Here is a 12,985-nt window from a genome sequence, read left to right on the forward strand (position 1 = left end):
AAAGCCTCATAGACTCACAGGTCTCAGCAACTTATTTTAAGAATGTTTTGAGCCCTTTATTCTCATAAATGGCCCTTTCTCATTTAGTATTCCCTGAGTTAACTGTCTTAAACTAAATCTTCTCTGGAAATGTTGAAAGGAATTTAAAGGCTTTAGAAAATGTGTCTGGAAATTCAACTCAACACAAGTTCAACTGGCAATGTTTACAGCAAGATTTGTTGTTTTTACACGTTTGTCTTTGAAAAAGACCAAAAAAAACCAAAACACACAAATAATGCATGTGCATTTCAGTGTGTATTTCAAGTGTAAGATGTATATAATCTCAAGCCAAAGAGGGGATCAAGAGTAAGTAATGATATCCCATAGTAACAAAATGCTTTACAGTGGGGAAAGATAATTCATGTCTGTCAAATTGTTTAGTCTTTACTCCAATCTCAGGTAATGGCAATAATCTCCAGTAAAAGGAGAGTAACAATGTTCAATTTAAGGAACTTGTTCAAGATTATAGAGCTAGCAAGAGACACTTCAGGAACCCCCAGCTTAGGTTTTTCTGATTGTACATCCAGTTCTTCATTAATTATATCTAAACGAGAGATAAAGTTTGTGTCGTATTTTAAGGGAACTTTTCTATCAAGTAATAATTTATTACTGATCATCATGATGGAATGGGTCTATACTTCTACTTTCATACTTATCTTACTAGTAATCAGGATGTCTATATAAAGTAGGAGAAAGCAGGTAAAATATACATTTTAAAAAACAACAAGAAAGAGAAGAATATGTCTCCTCATATCAATACTATTAATTTGTAGGAATAAGAACTATAACATATTTCTTAAAAAATTAATTGAAATGAGCTTTTTAAAAAATTTATTGTTTCACAAATGATACAATTTGTCCTGCACTAGAATCTTACACCAAAAGGGTGCTGAAGTTGGCTTATGTGACATAATCTTTCTCAATTTCCAAATGGGATAAATCAAAAGCCCAGATTTATTCAAGCACCAAGTCTAGAATTTCCATCATTAGACTGGGTCCTAATTTTACTGCTGGAATCATTATATTAATTTTCTGAAGGTTACACAAAGCTCAACTCAATACATGATATACAAAAAAACATCAAACAATTTTTGACAATTGTTAGTCTAAAATAAGGTACTTAAGAGTATCACAAGTTTCTTTGACTTTACTTAACCACTAGAGGGAGGGACAGTGCCCAACACGAGAGTTTCTTAATTTCTTTTGCAGTGTTATCTGAACAACCACTCAAATTGTAGCTTTCTTTTGTTTTGTATTTATTTATTGCTAAATATACACATCAAGTGCAATTTCAAAGAAACAATCATTGCTACCAATTAAGGATAAAAGTAGCGAAAAATTTTTCGATATGGGGGTGGATGTCTGGACCCACTCATTTGAGGGTCCTGATGCTTCCTTATAATTGAGCGAACATGACAAAGAATGGAAAATAACATATGTGCTTCGTGGTACACATTTTTTGGGGAAAGTGTGAAACTAGGTGTAAGGAAAAGCAGTAGGGCATTATGGATAAATCATTGCTTTTAAAATCAGAAATAATCATCAGAGAAATGCAAATCAACACTACAATAAAATATCACCTCACACCTGTTAGGATTGCTACTATACCTAAAAACGAAAAATGAGTATTGGTGAGAATGTGGGGAAATTGCAATCCTGTATACTGCTGGTAGAAATATAAAATGGTCCGCTGTTATGAAAAACAGTAGGGAGGTTTCTCAAAAATCAAAAATAGAATTTCCACATGATTCAGCAATCCCACTTCTGAATACATAACCAAAAGAAATGAAATCATGATCTGGAAGAGCTGTCTGCACTCCCACATTTATGTCAGAACTATTAAAAATATCCAAGATACGGAAACAACCTAAATGTTTATTGATTGATGAATGAAGAAAGAAAATGTGGTATATATGTACAATGGAATATTATTTGGTCTCAGAAAAGAAGGAAATCCTGCCATATGTGATAACATGGATAAACCTGGAAGAAATTATGCTGACTGAATTAAGCCAGTCACAGAAGAACCAATATTGAATGATTCAATTTATACGAGGTATATAAAATAGTTGAACTCATAAAAACCAGAGTAAAATGGTGGTTGCCATTGGTTAGGGGGAGGGAGGAATGGAGGGTGAAATGGATCAAAAATTTTAGTTACATAAGAATAATAAATTCCAGAGAACTGCTGTACGATATTGTGCCTGTGGTCAATAATACTGTCTTGTGCACTTAAAAATTTATTAAGGAAGTAGATCTCACATTGTGTTCTCATTGCTAATAAATATTTATTAATAATCCATTTATAATTAAATCTAAATTAATAAAACAATGATTAATTTAGTTCTGTAATTATATATTAATTATAAAATTATTATTATTGATAATTTTAAAAACAGAAATAGGTTTGAAACTTAGCTGAATACTTACTAGATACAGTCTCCTGATCAAATAACTTTTTTTTAAAAGGATCAATTTCTTCATCTTTAAATGGTGATATCTAACTGGGATATTAGATTTAACATTTTTACAATGTACTTTACACATTCAGGTACTTCATAAATGGAAGAAACTCTTATTACTAAGGATAGTGTCAAGAGAAGGCTTGGGAAACCTCCAAGAAGCAATGACTTTTAAAAATTTGGTCAATATTGAAAACCACATTAATTTATTGGTGAGTTCTGATGCTGAAGAGGCAAGAATAGGCCAGGGAGTTAGGGTTTCAGCTGTTTCCTGGTTCCTGAAACCCAGGGAAAAACAGGCCGCATGTACTTGTCTGTTTATTTTCAAATTCCTGTATTTTTCCCAGGCATAGACATGGCCACATTTCACTATGTAAGACCAGTGTATACATGTAAATATATACATGTATGTATATACAGTCATCTAAAACTTGATTGTTAGTTACTTCTATGATGAAGTGCAGGGCAATTAAGAAACATAACCTTAATTTAACACAGCTGGTAGAAACATAATTGATAGAGCCACATTTGCAGCTTTGGAACATTTTTCTACCCTGCAACAAGCAAAAAAGAGCTTAATAAAATTGTACTAACATAAGTCAACACAAAATAGAAGCTTGCTTTCCTTCCCTCACCCACCATGATAGCACCTACAACTCAACCATGTCTGACACCTTGAATGGAAAATTTAAGTCCCCAAATTTTCAGTCAAGATATTCAGTGCTGCTTATCTTGGTTTAGAATAGAAAGTCTGACAGGATCTTAATTATAGTGTGACGGAAGTGGGAGTAATATAATACCATAAAGCACTGAAGAAAAGAGTTTGCTAATGCTTTTTAAAACACTCCTTGTACTAAAGGTTAAAGAATAATTATCTCATACAAAAAAAAAAAAAGCCTAATTTACTCCATTGGTATATAAATCAATAGAAACAGCAAATCTATTCCCTTCATTCCTCTTTGTTCATTTTCAGCTTTGTAGTGGCGGAGGGGGGAAGTCTACATCATATGCTGAAATGTTGTTAATATGTTCTCCACAGAACCAATTTGAACAGTAGCTGTTGAAGAATCATTTTACATATTTTAAAATTTATATTAAAAGTGTGTTTACTTTTTTCCAATTCATTGTAACTCTAAGCCACAACCTTTCTTCTGAGCTCTAGATGTTACTGATACAACAGGATACAGGGAAATGCCCAAAAGGACAATGGATGTGTCCAGTGGGCAGAATTTAGTTCAGGAAGATGGTGCTTTGCAAGATGGTAGTGAGTTTGCAAAACTCTGAAATAAACCCATGACTAGGTCAAATGGGTTTGGGCAGTAGGTGTTTCTTTGTTTTTATGATATTTATCATTAACATTCATGAAGAATAAGGGGAGCTTGAGATATCAAATCAAGCAACTTGGTTATTGAATAGGATTTAATTCTAGGACAATAAAGGTGCTTTGTTTTAAAGTAAAATTGTTATACACATACATACATATACATATTTGTTAATGAAAATTCAGCGAAATTAATTTCTATGATCTCATGAAGAATATAACTTTAGCGTTAACTGTCATGTTTAGCAACCAGTAGCAAGGTCACGGTTAAAAGATGGACCAAAAGAGAAGAAAGTGTTCAGTTTTGAAAGAAAGAGGAGAGATATTTTTCATATTTTGAATTTGATCATATAAAATTAAAGTTGATAATATGCTTGTGATATATTAAATAGAACTTGATGTTAGGATTATTTAATGCTAGGATGACTTTTGCCCTTGCTAAATAATAATGTATTATTCCTATTTCCAAATCTTAAGTCACTTTAACAGAGGCATCACCATTTTGATACATGTTTAACTTTTGTTAAATCCAATTTCACTGCTATCTCTATATCTTAAGTGGATGCTAAATACAATTTATAAATGGTTATTCCTCCAGAGAGTAATAATAAAGTAGAAAGTGTGTTATGTTCTGTCATGAACTCAGGATAGTACAAGAGGCTGCTGAGAGCAAGATTTATGTTGTATAATAGTTTTGTTTAGACATCTTGAAGTATCCCTCACGTGCAAAAAGGACTGTGCATCTCTAAGGGTGGTAGTGAAGGTTACAGCAGATGAAACAATGTATTTGGAAGGCCTTGGTAAATTACAAATTGAAATTGTAAATTATATATTATAGCTATTATAATGATTTAGATGAATATATTGAGAGGGCATTCTAGATTAACAAATGCTATACAAATGTAAACTGCACACAACTATCACATTTTTGAATTATTATGTGGTATATACTGGAAAGAGAAATTTGACATAAACAGTCTTGGAACTTACCCAAGGGAGGCTGCACATAAAAGCATAAAAATAACCTTTTATAATAGTGTTCCCTTCCTAACAACAGCAACAAAAAAAAACAGAAACAGCAAATAAATTAAATTACAGTATCATCAACCATTTGTTTTTTATAGTCAGCATTATCATTAAAATTTGGCCACTCAGAAGACAGGCCAAACATTTTTAATAGATCGCTTAATAGCTTACCTCACTTGACTTTTATTCATTGTAAATAATCCATAGAAGAAAACACACAAGCCAACAATTGCTGCAGGAATCAGCATTCCGGTATACCATCCCAGCCAAGCAAAGTATAGTCCAATCTTCTCACCAAAGTATAGCCTGCATGAGAAAGCAAATTCTTAGACTGAGTTAAGGCAACATAAGCAATATTACAAACATTGATGCCACACCTAGTCAGAATTTCAGATGGAAACTTGAGGCTACACTCAGTTCCTCCTCAGCTCCACCTAGAGTATCTAATACTCCTGCTTGTTAATGAATCCAATAATGGTAATAGTGTTTATTTTTAAACATTTTCATTATAGGGGCAATTCTGTCACATGTATTTATGTATACATCATACTTCTTAATATGGCTCAGAAGCCTTTATATAACCCAATTCTTGCTTTTCTCCATCTTCCTGCTGGCATCCCTTCTCATTGTTCACATCACAGAGCTGCCCTAAACTACATAGCTTTCACGCAAATTAGAAAAAGCTCTTCCCTCTGGGTGCAGTTTAGATTTTCATCTCCATCTGCACCTTAACCACACACCCTTATGCTAGACACAATGTGCACCATTATGCCACACCTTCCTCAACAAAGTTCAACTCTGCAGTTTCCAAAGCACACAATATCTACCCTGGTTAATGCTGTCCCTAAACTTACAAAAATGTATGACAATTACCAGGCATGCTTCCATTCATTTTCCTCCCTATACGATTTTAAGCCGCTAAAAGGTTGACCTATGTGTTGCTTCACTAATACCTGTCACAGGAAGTACTGAAGGACGCTAAGAGAGTTAATGAATTTTACTCCCCTCTAGCTGATGAATATTATTTAAATTGAAATGGCAGAGGAATAAGGCAGCTCTAATAACTACTCAATAGCTCCTTCTTCACTTAACCTACTGCTGATATTAAAGGCCTGGTAAAAATGACAATTTCCTGACTTCTTTACTACTGTTTGGTCTCCATCTTCTAAAGATTGTTAATTAACACACACAGTTTTGTTCCTTCAATAAAGATTGGCACTTTAAAGTTCATTTGGAAATACTGTACTGAGCAGTGATTCTTGCTAAGAAGAAAATTCTCTTGTCATATTTCCTTAACAAGGCTTCTCTTTCTGCAAACTATTCTCTTTCCGCTTCATTCTCTGTATTGTGCCAATTAAATCCTTTGCACATTCCACTGGGTGCAGGCCTGGAATAATCCTACATTTCTCCATTTTTTTTCCATTTTATTTATCTTTCCTAGGAAACACAGATCATTAGAACATTAATTTCTTATACAATAATAATATTCTACTTTGAAATGGAAACTCATTACATTAACAGGTATTGAAAAACCATTTTGTTCTCTTGAACAAATGTTCCTCTGTGGGGTAGAGCAAAGTTTTTAGCACGTTACTAACACAATAGAGTACCTTTATAATTATGATGACAGAAGCCTGCACAGACAATTGAGCTTATATAGACAGTATTATCTATATCATACTGATATCAATAATGGTATTTTAAATTACACATTCTTGAAGGTTAATAGAAACAACAATATTATTTGGTGCAGTATAGTCACCTAAGTAAAAATAGTTTTCAGATCTGTGTCAGAAGAAAGGAGCTGGTGACAAGTAAAAGAGGCTAAAGAAAAATGTCCTTGCCTTGGACCACTGGTACTCACAACATTCTATGATTCCTGTGTTCCAAACAGAGCAAGGAGGAAGAGGGAGGAAGAGGGGGCTGCTATTGCTGTAACTTCTCATCATACTTCAACCATAGCTACTCTCTTTTAATCTGTTTTTTTTTTTTAATATTTGTGCCCTGTGTCATATTTCACTCAATGATAGAATTCTGCTGCTGAAATAATTTCTATTGTAAAACAAAACAATGTGGAAATCTATGCTTTTTGAATTGTTTCCTTTGGTGATATTGTTTTTAAATACAAATGCCTTCAATGCCTATTGTGAAATATTTTTTCAAATTGCCATACAAGAATTTTGCTAAGCAAGTTTTGTAGCTGATGATTTTGAATATGTGCTCTTTTTAGCTTCAAATATTTTTCATGGAAAAACAGACTGAAACTAAAATAGGCCTTAGCTACAAAATGTTTAAATTTATTTTTAAAATGGGAAAAACCATAGACACATGTCCAGAAATGGTTATTTATATTAAAAAAAAGAAATTGCCTGTATCTGACTTTTCATCTACTACTGAAAAACAACTTTATTCAGTATGAGACAATACAGGTTGTGCCTATGGCTCTCCATCATCCATAACCAAAGAATATAAAGAAATCCAACCCTGAAAACCCTCTTTCTCTCACTACAGATAGAAAGCAACACAGTAAGAGAATCATGTCCTCAAAAGTGGGTGGTTTTAAGAACAACTTACTCAAAATAAGTAGCCACAAATTTTAAGACAATCTGCTTGTTGTAGAAAAGTGGGCCTTGTAGAAAATTCTACACATAAATAGTTGAATATCCATATTTGCCTCATCACCATCTCAATTTTGGTAACACAAGTATTTATTTTTTGTCAACAGAAAATTGTATATATTTATTGCATGCATGAGGTTTTGAAATATGTATATATTTTGGAATGACTAAATGAAGCTAATAAACATATGTATTACCTCACATATTTATCCTTATTTTATAGTAAGAACATTTAAAATATACACAGTAATTTTCAATAATATAATACATTATTATTAACTATAGTCACCATGTTATACAATGGATCTCTTGAATGTATTTTTCCTAATCAAATTTCATATCCTTTGACCAATACCTCCCCAGTCCCTGCCTTCTCCCTACCCCCAGACTTTGGTAAGTACTTATCTACTCTCTGCTTCTAGGAGTTCAACTTTTTTAGATTCTACCCATACGTGAGTTTATGCAGTATTTGTTTTTCTCTGCCTCACAGATAAAGAAAATATGGTATATATACACAATGAAATACTACTTAACCTTAAAAAAGAATACAATCCTGTCATTTGCAATAATATGGATAAGACTGGAGGACATGCTTGCAAATCCTAACTTCATTTTCATTCCTAATAGATATGCTTTGTGAACCAGCACATTTCACTCTGTTCATCTATCTCTAAAATAATTCTTCCATCTGTATAAAATAAAATCTGAGAATTTTTTGTGATCACCTGACTAAGAAATAAAACATTTTGGTTCTGAATATACCCAAGTACTTAATGTTTGAAACTAAAAGTGTTTGGTGGTGGATGTTTACCCTCTGTATTTCCAGATCCACCTTCTACTTTTTTCCTTTCTCTATATGCACTAGGTGGCTACCTCTATGGACTCTGTAAGCTTTGTTCCTTCTTATTTTCTTCTGCCTTCCTGATGGACTTGTTGACCAACTGAATGTGCCAGCAGGAGATCAGAGGGCAAGATAAAAGAGATGGGGTATTTATTAACCTGGCTTCCTCCCTCTTGGTCCGTGTTTGGCCATGGCTGCTTTCTTTCTAGGTCATAGCTTGTTTCAGATGACCCATCATTTTTATGGTTTTAGATTTTGACAGGTTCTGCCAAATGCTTTCTCACCCTGCCTCTTCAAGATCTAGGTTTGATAGCAACTTCCAGCTACGCTAGTTTCTGGGAGCTTCCTTATCCATCACTGCCTACCTTGGCCCTGGCTTATGCTTCTGTATATAGTTCTTTTATTAAATTCTCTACAAGTACCCCTCTCAGTGTTCATCTGTTTTATGTTGGGGGCACTGACTCATTAAGCTATGATTTATTCTTGATGTTTATACTTTATAAACAGCTTAAAATATTAGCATATATAATATAAATGATCATTTTCTATCATTCTGTAAATACGTATAGTTAACCACAGACTTGATTATGTCCTTGTTAATACAGATTTCATGATTTCCAAACATAAAGAACAAATTATCTTCCATCAAAATAAATGATATAAATCATGAATACAACAATATTTCAAGACTAGTTCAAGTTGAAGGCAGTTACTTACTAGAATATGCATCCTGAAAGAGAGTAGATCTTTGATGAACAATAAATATATACAAACATGTGTTAGTCATTTTCCTCTTTGCTCTTAGATCCACTTCTTTTTTTTTTGGTTTGGAAATTTTAGTCAGGTTTTACTCTAAATTACTTCTGGTTAAGTTGAGTCAGGAAGTACTAAACCACTCAAAGGTAGAAGAAAGAGATAAGCCAGGACCTTTTTCCCTCTCTATGACCTCTCCATGGCTCCACCCTCCTCCTTACTTTCATCTCTCTGATGGCAGCCCTAGCAATGGTATATAGGTATTGGGTTCTGGTAATATATTTTTATTACAATTTCTCTCCACCTGTAAGGAGTGTTAGTAATTTTTTGCTGTTGCTAATCCCTTGGACACCTTGCAAAGCCTGTTTGATTTCTCAGCTGTCCCATCCCCTGGATAACTAATTACCTGCATTGAGTTTCTTTTACTGAAAAATCTGACAGTGGTTGCTTTTTTAAAGCCTGCACCATCACTGATAAGTACAATAAATAATTCCAAGTCTAACAATGACAACAAACAGCGTACTTTGCTTTTCATGATTGTTCCATTTGCAGTACCTGATTAAATCCAGAGGCTGATGTTTATACCACATTCCCCAGCGTGCCCAGCGCTCATATAATAGATGCCTGTTATTCTGAGGTCCATGGGTTTTAATGGGCTGGCTACTCTTGTAGGCTCCCTGTAGCAGATAAAGTAAGATATATTTGGGTCTATTCTTTTGTGAAATTTGAATTGAATAAGAACTCTATTTTCCCTTGCAGAATAATTTAACAACTTATTGAAAACTTCAGAAATGGTAAATTTAAGCCCATCACTGGAATGATGTGATATACCTTTACATATTTTTCATTAAAAATAGTCTAATAATTACTTAAAAATCTTTTATTAAATTACTTAAAAAATACAATAGGACCCATTTAGCTTAAAGTAAACTAGACTCAAGGCTTCTCTGTCTAGAATTTAAGATCTTTTAATAAACACAATATCTTTACCATCACTGAGAAAAATTTTGATAATCTTTAGTTCAGAAAGTTCAGAAAAATATATTTTGCTTTAAGAAGTGATGCAATCCCAGGAAAAGTTTCTTCCATTTTTACAAGTTAAGCAAGAGAGTAAGTGCTCATTCAAAAAATATAAGAGGCCTCAGCCACTAGTACTAGTCAGATTTTCTCTCTCTCTCTCTCTCTCTCTCTCTCTCCTCTCTCTCTCCTCTCTCTCTCTCTCTCTCTCTCTCTCTCTCTCTCTCTCTCTCTCCTTCTGTATTATACTTTAAGCTCTGGGATACATGTGTGGAACATGCAGGCTTGGAACATAGGTACATACGAGCCACGGTGGGTTGCTGCACCCATCAACCGTCATCTACATTAGGTATTTCTCCTAATGCTATCCCTCCCCTGGCCCTCAAACCCCTGACAGGCCCTGGTGTGTGCTGTTTCCCTCCCTGTGTCCATGTGTTCTCATTGTTCAACTTCCATTTATGAGTGAAAACATGTGGTGTTTGGTTTTCTGTTCCTGTGTTAGTTTGCTGAGAATTATGGTTTCCAGCTTCAACCATGTCCCCGCAAAGACATGAACTCATCCTTTTTTGTGGCTGCATAGTATTCCATGGTGTATATGTGCCACATTTTCTTGATCCATTCTATCATTGATGGGCATCTGGGTTTGTTCCAAGTATTTGCTATTGTGAGTGGTGCTGCAGTAAACATATGTGTGCATGTGTCTTTATAGTAGAATGATGTATAATCCTTTGGGTATATATACCCAGTAATGGGATTGCTGGGTCAAGTGGTATTTCTGGTTCCAGATCCTTGAGGAATTGCCACACAGTCTTCCACAATGGTGCTCATCTTTCTTCACATCCTTTCCAGCATCTGTTGTTTCCTGGCTTTTAAATGATTGCCATTCTAACTGGCATGAGATGGTATCTCATTGCAGTTTTAATTTGAATTTCTCTAACAACCAGTGATGATAACCTTTTTTTCATATGATTGTTGGCTGCATAAATGTCTTCTTGTGGGAAGTGTCTGTTCATATCCTTCATCTACTTTGATGGGGTTGTTTGCTTTTTTCTTGTAAATTTGTTTAAGTTCCTTACAGATTCTGGGTATTAGCCCTTTGTCAGATAGGTAGTTTGCAAAAATTTTCTCCTATTCTGTAGTTTGCCTGTTCACTTCGATATAATTATAAATTCTATCAATATCTTGGACAAATTATGTGTGAGTGAGTGTGTGTATGCATTTCTCTTTTTCTCTTTATTTTTCCTTTTCATACTAAACTCCACAAGACATTTCTTCTCCTTCCCTCTAGCCATTGTCCTTTTTGTAAGTAAAAACAAACTTCAACTACAGATAAAAATATGAGATTGGCACTTGTCTCCTTCACTAAGGAAAAAAAGGAAGCATAAAATTTTAACTATCCTTAATCAAATTATAGTCTATGCCAATGACTCCATTTTCCTCCTAATAAGCCTTATTTTTCTTACCTCAAATAGTAGCATTTAAAATCAACAGAAAATTCCTGAGCTCACTTTATTGACTTTCTAATTTACTTTCTTGTATTTCAACAACATTGTTTTCTATTCTTTTCATGTATTTATTCCATATATTAATATTTCAACCAAATTACAAACACAAGTGGGAAGATGATAATTACTTATAACTTATTTATAAGTCCCAAATTTCACCAAAAAAAAAAAAAAACCCAAAAACTGTCAAATGAACTTTCAGAACACAGTCTAATTATGTAGAGAAAATTACCCACACAGAGAAGAAGTTAAACCTTTCTTTGCTACAGAGGTTTTGCTTGGGCCTTAAGTTTGCCATTCTGAACACTTTACCATTTATTATGTGCTATTTGATATGGTGTTTAATTTCTCTAAGCTTTGTTTCTTCATCTGCAAAATGAAAATAATAAGATTTACCCCTCCAGGTTATTTTCAGAATGGGAAAATACATACACAAGGCCTGGCACATGAAAGACACAAACATATTTCCTGTTGTTATGTCTATTCTTACTATAAGTAGGTATACCATAATGAATATAAACATTGGAGATTGGCTTCCTGTGCTAAAAACTGTGCCTTTGATATTTAACCTTTCTGTACCTCAATTAACTATATACAAAACAGAGTTAGTAGTATTATATATATCAAAGTGTTGTTGCAAGGATTGAATGAGACAATCCACATAAAATATTTAGGTAACTGTCAAATAGCAAGCATTCAACACATTTTATCAACTATTAGTCATACCAGACTGCAAATTCCTCAGCCTTGTACTATATACTATAAGTCCTCAGTCATAAATTTACAAATGGAAGTGTGATAGCTTTTGAAAGTTCAGAAGTGAAACCTGTAAAGACCCCACTCTTATCTTAAAATGTAAAATGGCCTTAAAGAAAGAGGTCAGGAAATAAAAGTTGGCTCAAATATCATTTAGAGTGGACAGGGCACACTGCAGCATAGAGCAGGCATTTCTATTTAAAACATGTTTATAACAATCCTGCAACATCTGCACCTGTACCCCAGAACTTAAGGTAAAATTGGAAAAAATTGTAGGTGGGTAATAAGATGGCAAATAATAAGTAATAGGTAGGTATTTGGCTATAGGTTTTTGTGGTGGGCTTGTTTTAGATTTTCGGGTATCTCAAAGTAGTAGGCACAAACCAGGAATCTGCTCTGTTTGGAATGGTGTGGATCTCGAGTTGCATCAAGCTTGGAGCTCTGTACTGGAGCAGAGGGCAGCAGCTGTAGAGTCCAGGAAGGAATGTCACTGATAAGGCTAGGAATCCCAGTATGGGGTAAATTGCAGATGGGCTTTGAGGCAGAGGAGCCAGTGTACAGCCACAAAATTACAATGGGGAAACAGAAGGCCTATGGCCACCTACAGACTGAATTCTCCTGGGAGTGGGCAGTCAGATTCAAATGAA

The 12,985-nt window shown here is 34.1% G+C and overlaps 1 protein-coding gene across 2 annotated transcripts in view; it reads right to left on the reverse strand.

Annotated features, from left to right (window-relative positions):
• ANO3 (anoctamin 3) overlaps positions 1-12,985 on the reverse strand; it is a 281,024-nt gene that overhangs the window by 81,393 nt on the left and 186,646 nt on the right. For both annotated transcript variants that reach the window (XM_017538733.2, XM_037742087.1), the window contains 2 exons: positions 9,616-9,737; positions 5,020-5,154 (listed from right to left, as the gene is read on the reverse strand). In XM_017538733.2, coding sequence (XP_017394222.1) covers positions 5,020-5,154; positions 9,616-9,737 — 257 coding nt within the window. The remainder of the gene's footprint in view (positions 1-5,019; positions 5,155-9,615; positions 9,738-12,985) is intronic.

Source organism: Cebus imitator, unplaced genomic scaffold, assembly GCF_001604975.1.
Source record: "Cebus imitator isolate Cc_AM_T3 unplaced genomic scaffold, Cebus_imitator-1.0 Scaffold113, whole genome shotgun sequence".
Taxonomy (NCBI): Eukaryota; Metazoa; Chordata; class Mammalia; order Primates; family Cebidae; genus Cebus; species Cebus imitator.